Source organism: Gopherus flavomarginatus, chromosome 5 (assembly GCF_025201925.1).
Source record: "Gopherus flavomarginatus isolate rGopFla2 chromosome 5, rGopFla2.mat.asm, whole genome shotgun sequence".
In the NCBI taxonomy this organism is placed as follows: Eukaryota; Metazoa; Chordata; order Testudines; family Testudinidae; genus Gopherus; species Gopherus flavomarginatus.
The window spans coordinates 22,501,015-22,522,972 of record NC_066621.1 but is presented as its reverse complement, the minus strand read 5'-3'; the positions used below and the strand labels follow the sequence as shown (position 1 = coordinate 22,522,972).

Here is a 21,958-nt window from a genome sequence, read left to right as displayed (position 1 = left end):
CATTCACATACACCCATCCCTTCCAGGGGGGAGGGGATCGCAAACCCTCTTGACCACCCAGATGCCCTCTCCCCTGCCCCATCATGAGAGTGAGCACCTGTCACTAGACAGCAGCAGGACCAGCAGGCGTGGGGAGGTGGGGCACAGGGTGCCACATCCATTCACTTTGGTAGGCTGTGGGGCTGAATAGGGGGGTGAGCTTTGGACCGGACGCCCTGTACCTGGTACTCACACGCCAGCCAGGAGAGCTGTTATGTTCCCTGCTGGTGCGGGCACATTGCTGGCTTGCTGTGGCTGAGGTGGGCATGTACAGTGGGGACACTGCCCAAACCTGCACTGACAGTTTGGGCAGCCTCTTGGGGTAATGTGTCCTCTGTACCCAGCCTGCCTGCATGAGGTGGGGAGCCTGCAGGGAGCCACGTTATGAATGTCTGGAGCAGCTGCAGGTTGTGGGGCATGTACCTCGATGTCAGGGCAAAAACAGGGCCTACCCTATGCAATGGATTTCTCAGCTGGCTAGCGCTGTCTGGACAGGCAGTAGGAAAGGAGACTAGGCCCAATTCTGAGAGCTGAAATACTCCTTAAGTGGATGTAGGGGGGCGAAATCTGGCCAGATGTGACAGCCTGGGCCTATCTCTAGCCCTAGCTAACAGCCTGGTTCCTCCATACGTGACTCCAGGCTGTAGGTTTACCCTCAGCAGGGCATGGAGCAAAGGGGGTCTGGGGGCGCCCGGCCTATCACTGATATTTACTTTGAAGTGGAAAGTGCCATTAACTCTGTGTTTCTCTTTGGTTCCCACGGATCCGCAGGAGAGTCAAAGCCAAAGCCCAAGTAAGTGGAAATGCATTTCATGTAGGGGAATGGGAAGTTTGGATTGCGTGTGTGCAGACTCGTTCTGCCGTAGGGCAGGGCAGGGGCTGTACACAGTGCAGTACATGCAGTATTGGCTCGAGCAAAGGGAAGGGGTGGGGTAAGGGCTAAAGAGCCCCAGAACAGGAGAAGGGAAGCGAAATAGGGAGCGAGGGGTGGAGAGAAGAGAGAGAAAGGAGGAAAGCAAGTGGGAGAAGGGACGAAGGCGAACCAAGGAAGAGAGAGTTGGAGAATGTGGAGCAGGGAGAGGGTGATCAGATCTGGTGCATCCGGAGCAGCTTGTGTATTCAGTGGCATAATCAGAACCTCACACTCTGGCATCTGATATAGGAGCCTAGTGGCGCATTCTCCAGTGCAGCCAGAGCCCCCTAGGCATTCCTTGAAGCGACCTTCTCGGGAGCAATCCGAGCATCCCCTGAGAGAGAACTACCTGCCTGGGTGGAGGAATCTCCTGCAGATGAATGGGAACTTGCCCATGAATCCCTGGGAGCCCCAATTTCCTGTTAGATGGACAGAGTAAGGGAGCACCGAGTGCTCTAGGCCCCTGGGAAGGATACACCCTTCTAAACCTTCTCTTCTCTCCTCTCTCCCTACTCCTCAGTTCCACTCTTCCTAGTGTCACCAGGTAGGCTCAGCTTTCTAAGCCCGTGCAGTAGTGCTGCTTTGTTACAGTGGGCTGGGCACTTAATTGGTCTGGATGGACACACACATTGCTTTTACTGACAGTTTCAAGGAAGAGCTGGACTAGCCATGTCCTCGTCTCAATGAGATTCAAAGGAACAAAAGGGGTTTGGAGGGAAGCATCAGAAATATCAGTCAGCGAGCTCAATCCGTGGTCCTCTCTCCAGCTGAGCAGGGCTCTTAAGAAGAGTGAGCCTCAAGCAAAACTTTTTCAAATGTGAAGCTGGATTGAGAATCAAAATCTGCATCCCAGGCTCACTGCTACCTTCAGAAAGCCCTCAGTATTCAAACCCTGGCACCTTGATGTCTGCCGGCCCATGCTGCCTCAGACAAAAGACTGGCCTGGGAACCAGGATGCCTGGGTCCTATATTTAGTCTGGCCACTGATTTAGTGTGGACAGGTCCCTGCCCAACCCCACGCTTCCATTTCCCCACCTGTAGGACGAGGCTGATGATACTGCCTCTCCTTTGAGATCTGTGGGTGGTACCTTGTTAGCAGGGCATTTACATCTGAATACTCCAATAAGCACTTTGGCCCAGTTCCTCCAAGATATTCAGGTGCTTAATGCTCATTGATTTCAGAAATCATGGCAATGTACCATCTATTGTGTATGATGAGGCTGTTTCACTGACATACGTAAGCACTCCGATACTGCATTCAATGGTGCTATTAAGGTTCCCATATTTGAAACACAGGCCCAGAAGCGTCTGCCCCAGAGTTCCTGGACGACTCACTTCCCCAAAACCTTCTGTTGTTCTTTTTGATGAAACTGACCTCATAAAGCCTATCAAGGGAAAAACACCTGCTAGGTACTCGTCAGCAGCTTGGGGTGGGCTGCAGCATTGCCCACTTCTGGTTCCTTGCTTGAAAGTGTGTCTGTTTTCTAAACCTTTGGGGTGCTTTCCTGGTGCAGGTGGCTAGAGGACTTATCTGGTAGCTGCCACTGCAAACGCTAGACTGCAGATGAGGGGTGAAATGCACCCATGCTGAGGGCCAGCAAGAGGCCTAGGAACTGCTTGACACCAGGACTTACATGAGATTGGAGTGGTGCTTTGTGCTTGTGAATTTCATCCATCATGAGCTGTCACCCTACACTCTGTCTGTTTATCACAAACACTGGGGGACTGGACAGCCCTGGGGGCTGGAGCAATGGGACCCCAAGTCAGTCATGTCTAGGCTGACTGCTCCAATCTAGCTTGAACTGGCCAGGAATCAAAGTTGTTCCCGTTGTTCAGTAGTGACCCATGTGAAATGGAGCTGGGGGTGCCCAGGGACAGGTGTTTTCATTATTAAAACAACCCCCCAACCACTAGTCCACCCTGGGTGGCAGCCTCAAGTTAGTATTACATTGTCCTGTGCTGAAAACTGACCCATTCCCCCGCCCCTTTACATATGCTGGGGGTGTGTGCGAATGACGTCTTTTGCAAGCTTATTTGCCAGGTTTTCATTGGTAAAAAGCTTGGACAATTATTTATTGTATTTTTGCTCGTGTGAGGGACCGATCCCCTTTCCATGGCAGAACGGGGCCTACAATCTATACATGCCAAACATGACAACACAACTCTCTTTAAACCCAATTATCTAGGCAGTTATACCTCTGAGCCCCTAAAGCTTCTAGAAAGCTAATAGTAAATTGACTCACACAGTTGAATTCACACACGCACGCTACTTTCTCCTGCCACCTTTCACAGCAGTGTGCTGTCTAACAGGTCTGTATGAACACTAGATTAACCGACAAAGGAGTTTCTCCTACCTGGAGTTAAACAAGGCCATAATCCAGCCGAACGGAAAGAACTTCCTTTCTGCTTCTGATTGCAGGCTCTTCATGCCAAACTTGGTGCCTCCCAAGATCCCGGGTGGGGAGAAAGTGGACTTTGATGTGAGTATTGGGTGCCCAACAGACTGTGGGCCTGCTTAGTGGGTAAGCCGTGGGTTTCAGTAACCAGAGCTGTCAGGCTGGCACTAAATTCACTCACGCAAGAATCTCCTAGTCCTTCCAGGCACATACCCAGCGTGCCAAGGCTGCCAGCCCCCCTGGGTATGTACCCAATCCCATATCTGCCAGTCCCTCTAGGTATGTACCTGCCGGACCCAGCACCATGTCTGCCAGCCCCTGCTCTCCTCTTTAGATTGCCCCTAGCTCCCACAGCGCCCTGGTGGCTATCGATCTGGGAGGGCAGTAGTGATGGCTGGTTCAGTGCCATGTTCCATGCAGGACATTCACCGCAAGCGCATGGAGAAGGATCTGAACGAGCTGCAGGGCCTGATCGATGCCCATTTCGAGAACAGGAAGAAGGAGGAAGAGGAGCTGATCTCCCTCAAGGACCGAATCGTACGTCTGGAGGCCCCAGATCGTCTCATTACTCTCCCTCCCCCCAGTCCCCAATTAAGGGCTATATTCTGACCCTGCTGAAGACATGGGGGAGCAGGGTCAAGTCCTAGAAAAGCAAGATGCTGACGCGGGGGGAGAGGGGACCCAGGTCCGATCCAGACTGAGGAGCATGGACCCAGGGCTTGGAAAGTGCCATCTTTCATTATTTGATACCAGGTAGTGTGGTGTCCCGCCACCCATCACCCCGGTGCCCAGCCATGTCTGGAGGAAGCAGAGGTTATGTGGCAGGGAAACAGGCACTTCTTGCCATACCAACAGAACAAATGCTTCCCCCGGGGCTGGGCCTCTATTCACCTGGGATCCAGAGAGAGCTCTCCCTGGGTCCCTCATGTGGGGGCAGAGGTCATCCCCTGGCCTCAAAGCCCAAGCCTTGCTCTTCTCCTGCAGGAGCATCGGCGAGCGGAGCGGGCAGAGCAGCAGCGGATCCGCAGTGAGCGGGAGAAGGAGCGCCAGGCCCGCATGGCTGTGAGTGTCCCACCTCCCGGAGCAGGGAAGGGCTGACACAACCCCCAGTGACGGAGCAGGCTCTAGGCTTCTCCCCAGTCAACCAGCTGGGAGCAGCTGCTGTTACCCCTTGTACTGCAGGGACCGTCCTTCTACCTGTGAGGGACTCCCCTTTAGTGCAGCTTCTAGGTCAGCCAGCAGGGACACTCCAGACCCACCCGTGGCCGAGACTCCTAGGCTCTCCTTGGCCCAGGGAGCCGGTGGCCACATGTTCCACCATGGCCCCTTGACTGAGCTGCAGCCTTGGGCTGGGCTTCTGACAGCTCTCCCAGGTGGTACAGGGCTGGGCTGGCCTGGGTTAGCGCTCCGCTGGGGAGAGCTGGAACAAACCTCCAGGCAATGGAGGAAGTGGTGGTTGCTTTAGCACAGGGCGCTCTTCCTCCTGAGCCAGCGCCCAGCTCCAGAGGGTGCTGGGCTGATGGAGGGGCTCAAACAAGGGCCTGCACCACTTGCCATGCCGTTACGTGACTGTGTTTATGTGATGACGAAGCCTGTTGTCCAGGCTGATGTCCAGTACCGGTGACCACCTCTCTGAGCCTCACTTGCACTTCTGCTTGGGGGAGTTGTTCATGACAAAGTACATGGGAATGTAAGCAGCTGTCATGGCATGTGACTCTGCAGCCCTTGGTCTGGTCTGTAGCTGTCTGTATGTTCCCAGTGGTTGTCACTCTGCTGAGTCTGTCTCTCCAGCAGCAGTGAGTTCCCCTGGCTTCCCTCGAGACCCCTCTTGTTCTGGCTCTACCCCTGACAGGAAGAGAGAGCCCGCAGAGAGGAAGAGGAGGCCAGGAAGAAGGCTGAAGAGGAGGCCAGGAAGAAGAAGGCTTTCTCCAACATGCTGCATTTTGGGGGCTACCTGCAGAAGGTACGATTCCAGCTTGGGGTCCTTGGGAACTGGCCATCGTGGTGGTACCCAGAGTCCCCACCCAGTGGTAGGATTCAGCATGTGTTTTCATCCTGCTTTCTACTGGAGACGAGATGCCAACTGGGGACCCTCCTGGCAGCATCTCTGTTTGCAGCAGGCCCAGTCCCCTGGTATCCCAGTGACCCGGGCCATGCTAAGCTGACTTCGGGCAGAGGCGGTTCTAACTTTACAGCTGCCTGCTCCTCCCACTCCTGATTCTGTTCCTTCGTTCCTGTTCCTGAAAACCAGAGGTTCCTTTGCTATCAGGCTGCTGCAGTCCTTGGAGCTGGCATAAGTGAGTGGCTGGTGGCAGGGGTGGTGGGCTGACTCTAGGTGCAGAGCGTGTACATGGACCACCCTCAGGGCACAGAGCTAGGAAGAAACAACGCTAAAGCAGCCAAGGGCTGACTAGCAGCCTAGCACCATGGAAGCAGCAGCCTGCAGCAGCCAGAGACCAATGACTGCCTTAGGGCTGTAGCTGGGGGCTCCACCCCACAGTTAAAGGGGCCGGCTGTAGGGAAGCATGCTGAGAAAATTCCCATGAAAGGAAGGCCCCCAAGTGGAGCGTTAAGGGGGTGAGGTAGAAGAAGCCTGAGCCGAGGGCAGAGTTTGTGGGGAAGGGGCTGCTGGTGCAGCTCCTCTGTTCTGTCCTCCTTTAGTTTTATGAGGACATTGTGCTCAGATCAGAGAACTCCCGGGCCTGATTCTCCTGCTGCAGGAGAGCAGTGAGTCTCACTGAAGCTTCCTGCATCCTTTGGCGATGTTATTTCTCGTGCGATAAGGTCATCGCCAGAACATCAGACTTCACCCTTCTCCCTACCCACTAGACAGAACCATGGCAGTCACCTAGGGCAGCCTTGTTGTTCCCTTCCCCATGCAGGGCACTCAGCCCTCAGGACTCTGCCATATGGACTTTACTGGCACGACAGGCTGCCTGTCTTCTAGGCCCTGTGTTCAGTGGCTGGTAGTTTTGGTGCTGCCCAAGCCCTTCTTGGGAGATGTACCATTTTTGGTAATATTACAACCCCACCTAGGGGACCAGCTGAGATCAGGCCCCCTTGTTCCAGGTGCTGTGCACCCACAGTGAGAGAGTCCCTGCCCTCAAGAGCTCACAAGCTAACTAGATAAGACAAAGGTTGGGAAAGGGAAACTGAGTCACAGAGCAGGCAAGTGACTTGCCTGAATAAGCCATCAGGCCAGTGGCAGAGCTGGGACTAGACCCCAGGTCTGCTGAGTCTCAGTCTAGTGCCCCCATCGCTGGACTAGCCTCATGGCAAGAGGGGTTCTTGAAAAGACTGGCTGGGGTGGGCATTTTGCTCAGCTCAGCTGGGCTTCCCCTTCAGATCCTCCCCATGCCATTGGGCTGTAGGGGGTCACTCCAGCTCAGTGTGGGCGGAGGAGGGGGAGAGCTGGGGCAGGGGGAGGGGAGTTAAATTCCCTCTGACTCGGGCCCGCTGTCTTCAGACAGAGAAGAAAGGCGGGAAGAAACAAACGGAGCGGGAGAAGAAGAAGAAGATCCTCAGCGAGCGGCGGAAGCCTCTGAATATCGACCACCTGAATGAAGACAAGTTGAGGTGAGGGTAAGGGTGGGACCGGGACAGTACCGCCCCCACACACAACCTATCAGGCTGGCGGAGAGCCCCTGGGCATGTGCCTGAGTCCTGGAACTCTTTGCATCACTATCCCCTAAGGCCAACAAATCAACCTGCCCCCTGCCACCTCTTCATTCACCCCAAGCGAGGCCAGCCTCCCCGCTGTTGTACCAGACTGTGTGAGGAGCCCTCACCACCAAGGGCAGCGCTGCAGACTGTGGTGGCCAGGCTGCCCGGGCTGAGCTGTAGGACAATGGGCAGATGCAGCGGGGAGCACTGAAGAGCAGTGGGTGTGCCATGCTGGAGTGAGAAAGCAGTAGCAGTAGATCTGTGACCCAGGATCTCTGCGCTGTGTCAGCCCTCAATCCCCATCACTCTTGCTGCAGCCAGGGGGATGTGCTTCGGTTGCCATTGTGCAGCTGCTGTGGCTGCCAGCTGAGGCTGAACTCATGGGCAGCAGAAGCACAAGCCCCCAGCATGGGAGCCAAGAGGGAAACTCCAGGGTTGTAAGTAGCAGGCTGGTATAGTCACAGGGGTTGACCACCAGGGGGAGCTGTGATCACACCCCCTATGCTTGTGTTATGTCCTCATCATGGACCGAGGGCACCACATGGTCCTAGGTGGGCTAAGCAGGTCCCGACCTGGCGCTAAAGCAGCGTGAAGTCAGGCATTGCTCCAGTCCCTTGTATCTACCCTGTTGGGGGGGCAGAGCCTGAAGAGCCTCATCGCAGCTTGGATTGGAGGTTGGTGGGGGTCAAAACTGTGTGTGGTTCGATCAATCACATGGACATCCTTAGAGGTTTTTAAGGTCCAGTTTGACAAAGCCCTTGCTGGGATGATTTAGTTGGGGATTAGGTCATGCTTTGAGCAGGGGGTTGGACTAGATGATCTCGTGAGGTCCCTTCCAACCCTGATATTCTATGATAACCTTCCATGCCCCCCTGACTCCTCAGTGCCCTCCCCCACCTCCCCGAATTTCCTCACTGTCTCCCCATGGTTTTCCCCACAGGGACAAGGCCAAGGAGCTGTGGCAGAGCATCCACGACCTGGAGGCTGAGAAATTTGAGCTGCAGGAAAAGTTCAAGCGACAGAAATACGAGGTGAGGGTTGTTCTGACCTCAGCTTCCTCCTGTGGCCCCATCTCTGCCTTGGGGAGGCGGCTGAGGCTATTGTACCCAGCCTGCCATCTGTGTCACAGGGAAACTTGAGGAAAGCTCCCTTGTTCTCCTGCGGGTGGCGGTTGTGGTGAGATCCCCATTCCCATTCCCTAACCTGGATTTGAACACAGCTCTCCAAAAGTGCAAGGCCAGTGCGCTCAGGTGAGTTGAGCCAGACCCATAGCTGGTGTAAATCGGCAAAACACTGTTGACTCCAGCAGAGTGACACCAGTTTGTGCCAGTTGAGGTTGTGGCCCCAGAGCTTTAGTGAACGCCATGTGAGCATTGCAGAACACCAGCTATCAACACTGCAAAACAGCCTGCCAGATGCAGACTCCTGTGGATTCTTTAGCCAGCTGGAATCTCTCTAAGCAGCAAACACCCGGCCGTCTGCCCGGCCCTCCTGTTCTGTACGCTCACAAGTCTTCTAATGACTGGATTATTTTATGCTCTATCCTAGCACAGCGAACGGATAACTCAACTGGCTTTGAAAATCATGTCTGTCTATCACATTTCCAGTGCACCCATCACTACACCCAGAGTTCGCTAACATCACTTCACCCTCCACACGCTCCCTTGGCACAAGCAAAGTCCTTGTGGTTTGTGCTAAACCCTGTTAGGGCATGGCTGGTGTCTCGCTAAATTTGGCTCTGGCACGTGATTGAGAAGTTGTGCTGATGAAGCCATGGTTGAACGTGGCTAACTGTGGCAGCCCGAGCAGGGTGTCCGCAGCCTGAGCAGAGTGTCTGCAGCCTGCTGCCTGTAGCTCTAGTTCTTTTTTCTATACGTCTTTGCTTTGGACTCAATCCTGTGAAGTGCTTAGGCACAGATCCTCAGATACATTTAAAGTCCTAACTGCCTTTGAGGATCTGAGCCCAAGTGCCCATAACTTGTGGTGAACTTGAGAGCCTGAAACAGCATCAGGCCCTCTCTCTGTTAACCTCCCCTCTGAGTGCTTGCTTGTGTCTGCCTTTTAATGATCTCTTATCTCTAACTCCACCAGATTGTCACACTCACTGCTCGCTGTGATGAGCTAAGCAAGTAGTAAGTACCGCCCGGCCCACTGCCGGCAGCTTCCTGCCTGGGTTTGTGCTTGACATGCTGGCCGGCTGAGAGGGAGCAGACAGTCCTGCTGGCATAGGGAAGAGCACAAGCAAAGATCTGTGTGTGTGAGCCATAGATCCAGGTGGGATGGATTAAGATGGAGGTCTACTTAGGGGGCAGATAACAAATGGATAGATGGGAAGGTAAGTGAGTGAGAACATAGGAATTGCCAGCCCAGATCTTCCCCATTCCCCTATCTTGTACAGTCACTGAGAACCTGCTGCAACAGACAAAAGTGCAAGTAATGTTGCAATAGAACATCCTCCCCACAGAGGGAGATTCCTCCTGACCCTTTTCAGCTCATGCCCTGAAGCATGACCATGTCTGAACCCTCTTTTTGAAACCTGTTTATGAAGGACAGAGGGGTGAGAGAAATGGAGAGTGCTCTACATTAAAGATCCCATTACCTGTTTTAGAGCTATTGATAACTCAGAAGTGCAGGATCTTGAATGAATATGGATCAATCTGCTAACAAATAAAGCCCCAGGACAGGGTACTGGTGGGGGGTCTTTTATAGACCACTGAATCAAACCAAAGGACAGGATCAGTTACTCCTTAATTACCTGGCTGTAATGTGTAGAAAGAAAAATTGTGGTGTTATGGGGACTTCTGTTTGAGAGACATTCACTGATAGTCTCCTGTAGCCAATAGAAAAAGAGCAGAATTCCTAAAAATTGTAGATGATGGATTTTCTAACACAGATATTGCACCCAGCACAAGGCAGCTCCATTTTGACCATCATTATGAAGATTAATTAATCACTGGATGGAGTGTTGGTGGTTGCCTAGGGACCGAGAATCATGCCCTGATTATGTTAATTGATTCATAGATTCCAAGGCCGAACGGGACTATTTTGATCATCTAGTCGGACCTCCTGTAAAACAGAGGCCAGAGAACTGCCCCGAAATAGTTCCTCCAGCAGACCTTTTAGAAAAACATCCAGGCTTAATTTAAAAATTGTCAGTGATGGAGAATCAACCACAAACCTTGATAAATTGTTTCAATGGCTAATTACTGTCTCCAGTATACATTTACATTTCCAAGCTTACTTTGTCAGTATGAACACGCAGATGACTATTCAAACCACTAATATATATACTTGGTGCTTCAAAATGGCTAATTTCCCAAAGTCGATGAAAGTTTTATGAGTGAAATTGAAACGGGGTGGGGGGATTTAGATAGAAAAACATGAATAAAAATGGGGATTTCTTAAACAAGAGTTAATTAGATTGTCATCATCGTATAATTCAGAAGTAGGACAACTTTGCATAAAAGTCCATCCTGGTTCAGTGGAGAACTGAAGACATCAATTTAGAAATAAATAAAAATCAAATGGGGCAGAGGGAGAAATAGATCACAAGCAATATAAATGAGTAGTTATGAAGTGTAGAAAATTGATAAGAGAAGCAAAAGACATCAAGTAAAATGTCGTGGCTGGCAGGTCTAAGGACAATAAAGAGGAGTTTTTATAAGCATGAACAAAAGAAATCCTAACAATAGTATAAGTCCATTAGTAATAGTGATGGTAAAATTGTTAATGTGGCAGCAAAGGCAAAAGTGTTCAATAAATATTTCTGTTCTGTATTTGGAAAGAAGCAGGTTGATGTACTCATCAGATGAGGATGATAAATTACTGAGGAGGAAGTTAAATGGTATCTGCTAATTATTAAATCAGCAGGCCTGGATAGCTTGCACCCAAAAGTCCTAAAAGAGTTGGCTGAGGAGATCTCTGGCCCGTTGATGTTAATTTTGAATAAATCATGTAATATCTGGGAAATCTCTTAATACTCTTAAAATCTCTGAATCTAATATAACTCTAGATGTTCCCATTATAGTTATCTATATAAAGGTCACATCCTTGTTTTTACTCTTAAAACCAAACTATCAAAAGCGGCCACTGACACTGGGCATTTTCATTTTGGGGAACTTGAGTAGAGACGCCTTGTGCCTGAAACAAGTAGCCACTTCTGAAGATGTTGGCTTCATCCTGTCTGATATGTGTCAGGGTGAATCAGGAGGTGGGTGTGTGAGTGGATATAGTTGTGTGGGGGTAGTTGTGCAGAGTAAGGACTGATCTGGGCTATTGCCTTCCTCGGGTCCGGGTGGGCCCGGATGCTGTCTGCTCTCTCTGTGCCTCTCTGTGAAGTGTGTTTGAACCTTGCCTGGCTTGCAATGCTACCTAGGACCTCGACTTACTCAGAAAGGGAAGCCATTCATCCCTTGCCATGCGGCATGTCTGGGTAAGTACACGAGCCCTCTCTGGACTGTTGATGAGCAATAACTGTCCTGTCCCTGTGCTTGGAGCACAAACTGAGTCAGCGGTTTTGATCTTCATTAGCCAAACGGCCAATGTTCCTAGCCAGCCATCTGTGGATTTGTTTTCCAGTTGGTGATAGCCCACACCAGCCATTCACCTTCCTTTCCTCCTGTGCACATGGCTCACTTGGTCCCTACAAGCAGAATATGTAGGACCTATGTGTGAGGCTGGAGATGCACAGTGCAGTAGCAAGTTTGCACAGGAGACATCAGATCCACGTAGCCCAGGTACCATAGACACAGAGCCCATGTCCCATCATTCATGGGAGCCCTGGCAGGATGGCTGCTGCCCCCTCTAGGCACAGCTGAGAACAGCTGTTACTTTCTCCATACCACCATGGAGGTAGGGCTCTGCCATTTACCTCTATGCAGAAAGCGTTGTTCTGTGGCTGGCCTGGAGAGGCTGGTCATACAGGAGAGAAGCATGGTGAAGAAAACTTGCAGAGACTTGGCCTTGCAAAAGAATCTCCTTCAGTTCCTCTACGGAAGGCAGGCAGTGAGTGCCTCTCACCCGATGCCACTGAGAACAGCCATGCGGGCTGCTCTCTGCATTCCCATGCACTGGTTGAAAGTGCCCTTGGCAGCAGAAGAGAGTCAGAACTGGTCCATGATGAGAAGAAAGGGGATTCTCTATTGGAGCTGCAAATCACAGACCTGCCTTGTGGTTCTCTAGCTCCCAGCCTGACTTAACACAGCCTGTGCTACCCAGCATCACCTCCAGGGTCTCCCTATGTCCTGGCCTGGACTAAGCAGGAGCTGTGGACTGCACTATGTGGGCAGGCCGCTCTAGAGGGTCAATTAGGGGAGACCATTTCCTGCTCTGTCTTCCACTGCCCTTTGGCAGCCTTCTGCCCAACTCAAGGTGTCAGCCCCACCTCACTATCCTTCTGTATTTCTCTTGCAGATTAACGTTCTCCGAAACCGCATTAGTGATCACCAGAAGGTGTAAGTACCAGGGCTGCCTTCTACCTCCCTGGCCCCCTTCCGCCATCCTGTTTCACCACTCTCCTGCTCTGCTCTCTGCCTTTCCCCTTGACCCTCTTCTTTCCCCTCTTGTTACCTCCATGGCTCTCAGCTTTCTCCTCTCCACTCTGCTTCCTCTCCCTCCCCCTCCCCTATCTCTTCCTTGCCTGTATTTTGTTCCTTCACCCCGTCCTCTGCCTTCCCTGCTCACCCCGTTGCTACTGAACATTCACAGGCACACAGAGAAGATCCAGAGCCAGTGTTTTTATCCTGCTGGTACTTTCATCCGCCTCCTTCTTCTCTGCTCCTGCCTACAAATTTACCTGTTCTTCCTTTGGCTGCCTTCTTCCTCTGCTTCTCTAGCCCATCAACCTCTCCCCCCCTTTTTTTTTCCTCTGACCTCCCTGTCTCCATGTCACTTCCACTTTGCATCACTTTTCCCTTAATCTGGCAAAGGGCGAGCCACATCCACCTCTAGTGGCTGGCCCACGGAGAAGATAACAACCTACTCTTGCTGCCAGCTGAGACTCCTTTAGCTCAAGTGTCAGCAGTGAGTGCTGGAGGTGCTGGATTCAAACTCTGATGATGTGGTCGTAAGCCTCTGCTACTGGCCTTCCTTGTCATGATCCTGAATCAGATATTGACTGGCTACAGAGCTTACATCTGAGTGAGGTACACACCAGATGTGTTCACCATAAGGTCAGTTTATGCTTTACCAGTTATGGCTAAGGTTTGTTTAAATAAGGTATTTTACAGACACCACCACATGGGGGGGCTGAACAGTATAATATAGTTAGCATTCTGTTACATTGCCCCCTTTAAGTTCTACATTCCTACCATTTGCAATATTTACACTATTGTGCTGTCTTTGACGTTCAGTAGTGGTCAGTCTAAGTGTCTCTGAAATCGTTCTGGTTTTTTAATTATATGACCGGAATGCATAACAGCTTGCTCATCTGGCTGTCCATTAGTTGCAATGACTAGCTGTGGTTGGTTTGGAATCTTTGAGGAGTCATCTCATTCTGCATCCACCATCTGTAGAGTTTGCTCTATTGATTGATCTTTCTGAGGAACAAACTGTAGGTGTTGACTGTTTCTGTTGAGCTCTCCAATGTCAGTCTCGATCACATGATCTGGTCACTACATGTTTTTATTGACAACCATACATCTTGTCCATCCAATCTGACATGAACTTAGTCACCTGGTTCTAGACCCAGCGGTGCTCTGAGTGAAGTCTATTGTAAAAGTGTTTGTGAACTCTGTGAGCCTTTTTATCCAATTTGGCTATTGTCTTTGTGTCTGGCCACTTCGGAGCTAGAACTATTTTTTCAGTTTTGGAAAAGACTTTGAATTGTCATCCCACCAGGAGCTGTGCAGGACAATATCCAATAGCTTGTGAGTTGTGGTTCATTGTCAGTCACTAGTTCTGGAATACTAAAGGTAAGCAAAAGAGCACTTCAGTGTTTCGATAACACTGTGACATGTTGTCTTTCAAGTAATGTGTTTCTATATACTTGGAAAAATAGCCCACAATGACCAGGTAATGATGTCCTCTGAATCCACATATATCTGCAGCTAGTCTCTTCCAAGGTCTCTTTGGTAGGGGTATAGTTATTAAAGGTTCTTTGTGTTGCATTGGTCTGTTAGTTCTGCAATGCTCACATGCAGATACTTTATTCTTTACATCCTTGCTGCTGCCCGGCCACCACACCAACGGGTTGGCCCGTTCATAGCATTTAGTTAATCCTTGATGTCCTTCGTGGATGAGATTTAGGATTTCTCCTCTCATTTCGTTTAGAATTACAATTCAGTTGCCTTTCATCATAAGTCCATTTGACTTCATTATCTGCACAGTGCAATCAGGGGCTGCTCCAGGCACCAGAACGCCAAGCTCATGCCTGGGGCAGCAAGTCACTCGGTGCGCTCTGCTGGTTGCCACGAGGGCAGCAGGAAGGCTGCCTTCGGCGACATGCCTGCGGAGAGTCCGCTGGTCCCACAGCTTCGGCGGACCTCCCGCATACATGCCGCTGAATCCACGGGACCGGGGACCTCCCACAGGCAAGCTGCGGAAGGCAGCCTGCCTGCTGTGCTTGGTGCAGCAAAATACCTGGAGCTGCCCCTGAGTGCAGTGTAGTCTTTTTGTCACTTACTTAGTGTCCTTTTAGATACTTGGGTCAGCTACCCCAATGTAACTTAGAACTTCCTGAAGCTGTGAGTCTGTCAAGGATACTTTTTGTAGATGGAGTAGTCTTTTTTTTTTCTGAGACTGGTCTGTATGTGTCAACTGTGTCCACGGACACCTTTACATCATCTTTAAGCTCATGGTTAGCTGAGTGTGATGCTGGGCTCTGCGTCTGTATCTGCTGCTACCAGAATTTTCCCAGGAACATATTTAGCAATTGAGTTAAATTGTATCAACCTCTGCAACAGACATTGGCATCTTAGTGATACTTGATCCAGGCCTTTTCAATTGATGCATATAGTTTTTCTGCTTCTGTGAGTGGGTAAGAGCAAAATGCAGCTGGCATCTACTCAGAGCCATGTTGGTGCAATGATACACCGCCTAGTCCATAGCTACTTGCACCTGCACTGTTGATTGTGGATTTGTGCATATCATAGTACTTGAGAACTGGAGCAATGGAGATCATTTCTTTTACCATAGCCCAGATGTGTTCAGTTCAATCAGTGGTTTTGTCACTGCAGAGAGACCTTGTTGATATCAGGCAAGGTAACTTACCATCTCTAGTACATGTCTCAGTTCTGGTGAATGTATTCCACCAATGAAGGTATTCCATTTTTGAATGGCCTTTACTTTCTTAGTGCTAGGACTGATTCCATCTTTGTCTGTCCCAAAAACTAGATTTGGGTTTGGCAGAAAATTCACTTTGCCTGGTATAGCTTTAGCTTCAGTCTGGACTGACCAATGTAGGCTCAGGACTTCATTGAGGGTTTTCTTGCTCTTCCATCGAAGGACAATATATCAGAATACCATCCATGAAAAGTATAACTCCGTTTGTGTTTAACAGTTCTGCCATCTTTCTTTGCGAACTTGCAGGTGGACCGGTGATCACAAAAAGTAATCTTCAAAAACAAAATCTCCCAAAGGTGCAATACATGTTTAGCACTGTCTTTGGCTAAAAGAATTTGCTAGAATCCGCTTGAGGCATCCAACTGGAGAATACTGTCACTTCTTTCACTTGTGGAAGGAAGCCATCCAGTGTGTGTGGGTGGGTGGGTGGGGGGCTTGGTATTGTTCCACCATCATACATGATCTGGGCAATGAATTCTTTTTCTCTACAACAGCTGCAGTTGTTCCATCCTTTTTCTAGATCCCACTTGTGACCCCATGTCATGCTCCTGGATCAGATATAGACTGGCTCCAGAGTTTACTTCTGAGCATGATACACACTAGATGTGTTCCTCATATGATCCTTTAACGCACTGGCAGGTATGGCTGAGTTTAGCTTAAGCACAGTATTTTACACATACATAGCATCACCTGGTGACTGAATGGTATAATACAGTTCATCATTCCAGCACACACACACCCAGCTCCTTTCTTCTCATCCTAGCAGGATCTATTCCGTCTCTCATCTTGCCTCCTCTGCTCTCAGGGTCCCTGCTCCCCCTTGTCTTTGTTTCTCCACCACTGTTCCCCTCCCCTCTTACCCCACTTGCTCTCCGGGGCCCTGCTGAGCCTTCATCCCTTGTGTTCCCTCCTCCTTTCTTTCACTTGAGTTTCTCCCTCCTCCTTTCCCCCTCCCAATGTCTCTTCTCATCCCCCACCCTTCCCTTCTCTCTCTTCCACTCAGCTCCTTTTTCCTCTCCCCACCCACTGCTGCCAGCCCCTCCCAGCCCCCTTGGCTCTGATTTTTGCTTCTCCCCATGTTGCTGTTCTTTGAGCTGCTCTTGGTTTTGAGACCCACCTGCAGTGGATTCTGGGGGCCTGGCACCATTGGTCCTGCAGGAGGATAGCGTGAAGGCCTGTGTATGGAAGCTCCTTGCCTCCAGTGGATCTCAGAACCCACAGGGTTAGCGGGTGATATCCTCAGCTCCTTGTGTGAGGTGTTGCCCCACCCCCACAGGAGGCCCCCTCAATCTCCACTCTCTTTCGGAGGACTGGGGATGGGCTGCCCTCTGTGGGGCAAATGCAGGCAGTGTGATAACCCGCCCAGATTGCTGTAAGTCATCTGGAAGCCATGTCCTCTCTCCAGCCAGCCCAAGTGGCACAGAGAGGGGCCCAATCCTGAATGTTTCAGACTGACGGTCCATCTAAACCAGTATCCTGGCCTCAGTAGTCCGTCACATGGCGTAAGGATGACAGGATCGGGCCCTCCAGTGCCATGGATCCTACCTGGCCCATTCTGGGTCAGATCCCCTGGTAAAGTAGAGGGTCTCCACTGAATGTTGAGAATTCCCATTTCCACCAGGTGAGGGCAGGGCACCAGCCTCTTTTGGAGGGGTTCTCTCTTGCCTGCTTTTTCTTCCCTCTAATTTTGATCTCCTTACAAGGATCAGCGGGTTTCAGTTCATAGATTAGTTCATAGATTATTAAGGTTGGAAGGGCTCTCTTACACCGGTGTAACTGATTTCAATGCCGTGAATGAGAGGGGAATCTGGTCTCAGGGGGTTACTCCTGATTCTCACCAGAGTGAGTGAGAGTGATCTCAGGTGCGTCACTAGAGCTTCTAAAAAAGGGGGGGGGACATCATTTTAGTGAAAATCTTCTCAAAAATGTTGTCCCTTTTTTTAAATCACTATTTTGAATTTCAGAACATTTCAGCCAGCTCCACGCGTTATATCTCCAGGCCCATTTCCTTTTGCTTCTGTCACACACCTAACTCAGACCCCGCTGCAGCTACATGTTGACACACAGCTGGGGGCAGTTTGGGCATAGGGTCATTTTGTACTTCGGAGGGGAATGGGAATAAGCTGTCAGATCAGTGGAACTTGGTGAGGAATCGGGATCACATTCCCGCGCCAATGTCTCTCTAGTAATCAAGAGCAAGGGGCAGAAAGAGACGAGGAAGACCAGTAGCTAGCAAGTCATTTGGCCTTTGCCTTGAGGCGTCAGCCAATCTTTAACCCATACAGAGAAGTAAATGTCACTCTGCGATAGCAGCGCCTTTTTAGACTCTGTTCTCTGAGAATCTGAGGCCCAGTCATGTGGCTAGGAGCATTCTCCACTGTTTACACCAAATCTCTCTTCTCTCTTCCCCTCTGACATGACCTGGCTCTACAGCAAAGGGTGAGTAGCATGGCTGTCCTTGTGCTGCATGGGGCTGGTTGGGTTTACACTGCATGCATGCTGCATGGGGAAACTGGTCTGAAGTGAAGCTGGGTCTGGGGAGGGCAAACCAGGAGTGGTCTAAGCAACTTTCTGTCACCATGGTATGTTTGCCAGGGCCACTTTTCCTAGTGTCCTGGGACTTGAGCAGAGCAGCTGCAAATAGACCAGAGCAAGAGGAAACCCGGCTCTTTTGGGCTCAGCTTATTGGAAGGGTTCATTGATTACAGTAAAAAAATCTCACTCCTTAGAGCATTGTTATATTTGGAGCTTGAGCTCTGTGATTGGTCATTTAGTCACATGGAGTGGTTTCTCTTCCCTGATTGGATGCACTAACCCTTATAAACAGAAGGAATTTCTGAGGCATTGAACTTGTCAGGCACTGCAAGCAGCTGGAGGTATATAGGCTTTGGGGCTTGTGGCACCTGGGCAATCTCAGCCTGCCCTCTCTGCCCCAGGATGAGCCATGGTCATCGAAGAGTTAGCAATAGCAGGGCTCTTCCCTGGCAGAGGCAGAAGGGAAGGCCCAAGCCCTATGACTGGCTACCAGGACAGAGTTGGGAGTTCGTTCTGAACTCTGGGAAATAAAGGTCACTTTTCTCCTCACTGACTTGGGGTCGGATCCCTCCTGGTGTAAGGCAGCATCGCTCTCCTGACTGTAATGGAGCTGTGCCAGTTTACACTAGCTAAGGGTTTGGCCCAGGCACTTTAACACCTTGGCCAGTACTAATGACCACAGAGACACCATCTTAGCTTGTGTTCACATCTGCACCACTGTCTGGGCCCTTCCCCGTCTGTCGGGGACAGAAGGGCCAAGTGAGAAGAGCTGGTGACTTTTACTATAAAACGCACACACTGGAGTGCTCTTAGAAGACCATGTCACCTGCCCCCACTGGGTCTGATTCTCTTCTGACTGGCACCTGGTGCAAATCAGGAGTGCCAGCGTAGATGAGAAAAGAATTGGGCCCAATGCACTCTGATAACACCCACTCACCATCACTGCTGCTTGGTGAAGGGGGACATGGTGCAGCTGTTTGTATCCTGGCTGAGTCCTCAGGATTGACTTCTTCCCCGTTTTCCTAAAGACTCTTTGGGATTGGAGAGGGGTGTCGCTGACTGACGTACCTGCCTTGGCAAAGAGTTTTTTGGCCGGTCTCATTGGGTCCAACCTTTGTCTGTGAAATGCGTTTTCTAAGAGCCAACTCCTAGCTCCATGAAAGCCAATGGTAAAGGCCCCTTGACCAGGTTTTGGCCCCAGGGAAGGCTGCCCAAGGGATTTCCTCACTCTGTTTGCAGTGAGCTTCAGTCTTCCCTTCCCTCTCCAACTGAGCAGAGAGCATAGCCCCTGGGGAACCAAGACCCCTCCCTGCTCTCAGCTCTCTCTTCACAGCCCCTCGAAGTAACACCTTTCAGCAGGTGCTTCTCTGCTTCCCTTCCAGCTCCAAGACTGCCCGTGGGAAGAGCGTGGTTGGCGGCCGATGGAAGTAGCACCCATCTGATGGGCACGAGGCAGAGGAGAGGCCCAGGCACAGAGTGGTGCATTACTGTTTGGTCAGCCAGCTGGATTCTGTTTTACTACACCACGGATCCTGCACAAACCCACCAGCCACCCCTAAGGACACAAACCAGTTGTGCTTGCACAGCCCTCACTGCAGGGGCAGCACTGTCTATGTGTGGAGCAAATGCTTTGCTAGGTCGGCGCTGCTTGCTCTTTTCACTGAACCCCGGGATGTGCTGTGTCTGTAAATAAAGAGAGTTAGGAAGGGATACGTGCCTTTCCTGCCTAGTCATCTCCCACATGGCCTGCTTGCTGAACTTGACCTGCTGCCCTGCGTCCAGAAGATACAGGCTGTGGAGCTGACTCTCAGCTGGTGTATGTCACTGTGGTGCCATTGAATCATGTAAATATACGCTACCAGAGGATCGAGCTCGCTGAGTTCTGTGGAGCTAGGTTGAGCTACAGCAGCTGAGTGTCTGCTCCCTGCTAGTGCTGGATGAACCTCAGTTTCAGAAAGGTCCCAAAACTATTGGATGAATTCCAGAGAAGTATCCAAACAGCCCACTTGATTTTGAGAAGCTGGGCTGGGAAACTCTTAAAAACCAATGAATTTGGGCATGTCTACACGGGATCTTTGGGTGCAGTAAACCAGGATGTGACTCTACAGGGCACTAGCTTGCCAAGCAGCAATGTCTCATGTGGCCACCGCCCCAGTGCATGATAAAGTTCTGAGAGCGCTTTGACTTAGGCTGTGTCTATACTACAGAGCCACTGCCAGAAGGGGGAGTCCTGCCAGTCTAGGAACACCAACTCCTCACATGACATTAGCACTCAGCTGTTTGCACAGCTGTGTCTACACTAGGGGTTCTGCTGGCATAGCTCCGGCACTAGGGGTGTGGTTTTTCACACCTTGAGAGACATAGCCAGGCTGCTATACATTTGAAGTACAGACCAAGCCTTCCTGCACTTTACAAGTAGTAGTAGCTAAAGCGACCTCTGGGACTTTTGCTGCACTGTAGCAGTATCTACATGGGACATTGCCACATGGCAATTTAGTGGGCTGTAGATTTATACCCTGGCCAGCTGCACAGTAATGTCTCATGCAGATAAGCCCTTAATCACGCTAGTGAGGCACTTCCAGCTGTTGGATGGGCCAGAAATATCCTGAGGCTATGGCCCCTCTCCCATACTATTCCAGTGCTCCCTATTCTGATCAGGAGCTACAGAGCTGCAGGAAAATAAACACTAATGGAAACACAGTTAACCAAGCTTTTTCCCAGCCCCAGCCTCTTAATTTGAGTTGCAGTGCAAGGTTCATATTTTATCTAGGCTGGTTTGCTCAATCTCTGTCCTAGATTTATAGCTGTGAGGTTGTCCAGCTTGTGCAAGGGTGAAAAACTTTGACTTGAAACAGGACCAAGATCAAACGACTCACTCTCTAATTTCAGGTCCACTCGGTGTAGTTCATTACGTAGCTCCCACCTGGCGCAATGGAAGGAATGTGTGCTTTTTCTCACATGCCCGTCTCGCCTGGAGCACAGGGCCCTTGTATATCTCTAAGTGGCCTTCTCTGCTCCCACAGGTAGGCATTGTAGATCCCCAGTGCCTCTGGGCCTGCCCGATGGAGCAGGTGATGGGTTGTCTCTGCAACACCTCTTGCTCCCATGAATACTTGGAGGCCCTGCAGCCATCTCCCAGCAGCTCCCTGCCTTGCCTTCCAGACTGATAGACCCAGAAGCCTTCCTTTGCTCTTGACACCATCCGCTAAAGGTGTGTGCCAGTGTGCTCTATAAATCCATACCTGTGTGTCTATGGAATCAACTCTCTTAGCCTGGAATATTGCTAGGACGAGTCAGCACAGCAGCTACGATATTTGCTCGTGTGTACGGAGCATATCCACTGCAAATAGAGGTGGATATAATCTCTTTGCAATGGGGTTAGAGTATGATTCTGCACATGCATGTCATGGGAGAGCATGTCGGGTCCCTGAGTGTGGGACCTTTGCATCTCCAACTGGCCTAGCTCCTGGGACAGAGAGTACCTCGCTGTTGCTCGGTGGAGTCCTGCAGTGGAATAGGGACTGACTCTGAGCAGCTGCTCAGTAAAGACCAGGACTGTGCAGGGATCTCCAGAACATGAAAGGAGGATCCACAACAGGCTCTAGCTGCCCACAAATGGATGAGGCAGGCCAAGAGGGTGACCTCATGGGCTCCTTTGTCTTGCAGGGCGGCCTGTCTGGCTGCCCTCCCTATGGCACCTGTGAGCTGTCTGCATCTATCCCAGCCCTGTGCTCAGTAACTGAGCTGGCTGGCAGTAGGGTCAGCCAATTGGCATCTCCCTACTGCCCCCTGAAGGTGGGTGGCACCGTCCTACCCCCTCCAAGGAATTAGGGGCACATCAGGCCTCAGCCAGCCTGCAACGAGCCTCTCTGAGTGGGAGTGACCATCCACACCACAAAAGGCCAACACGAATGGAGGGGGCCCACTTGACCTTTGCTGAGGGGGCAGAGAGGCGTGTTCTCTGCCCGCCCCCTGGCAAATGGGCCAGTTGGTGAAGCTGATCTAGCAGAGCTCACAAAAGCCCAGTTCATAGGGACTATCTGAGGGCAGCAGGGGCCTCAGCCTGGCTGGGAAGGGATCGTTTCCCATCTGTCGTCTGCCACAGAGGCCATGAGCAGGGGGCAGTGGGTGC

At 51.0% G+C, this 21,958-nt stretch overlaps 1 protein-coding gene across 3 annotated transcripts; it reads left to right on the top strand.

Annotated features, from left to right (window-relative positions):
* Positions 1-806: 806 nt before the first annotated feature.
* TNNT2 (troponin T2, cardiac type) lies at positions 807-19,689 on the top strand. 3 transcript variants are annotated; one of them, XM_050956458.1, is made up of 9 exons: positions 807-832; positions 3,372-3,432; positions 3,769-3,885; positions 4,333-4,410; positions 5,201-5,311; positions 6,815-6,924; positions 7,952-8,042; positions 9,103-9,143; positions 19,209-19,689. In XM_050956458.1, exons 2-9 carry the CDS (start codon positions 3,379-3,381, stop codon positions 19,255-19,257), a joined length of 651 nt encoding a protein of 216 aa, XP_050812415.1. In that variant the 5' UTR covers positions 807-832; positions 3,372-3,378; the 3' UTR covers positions 19,258-19,689. The 3 variants fall into 3 exon arrangements, with proteins under 3 accessions (XP_050812415.1, XP_050812417.1, XP_050812418.1); XM_050956460.1 differs by lacking the exon at positions 19,209-19,689 and adding an exon at positions 12,424-12,469; XM_050956461.1 differs by lacking the exons at positions 9,103-9,143; positions 19,209-19,689 and adding an exon at positions 12,424-12,468.
* Positions 19,690-21,958: the final 2,269 nt, after the last annotated feature.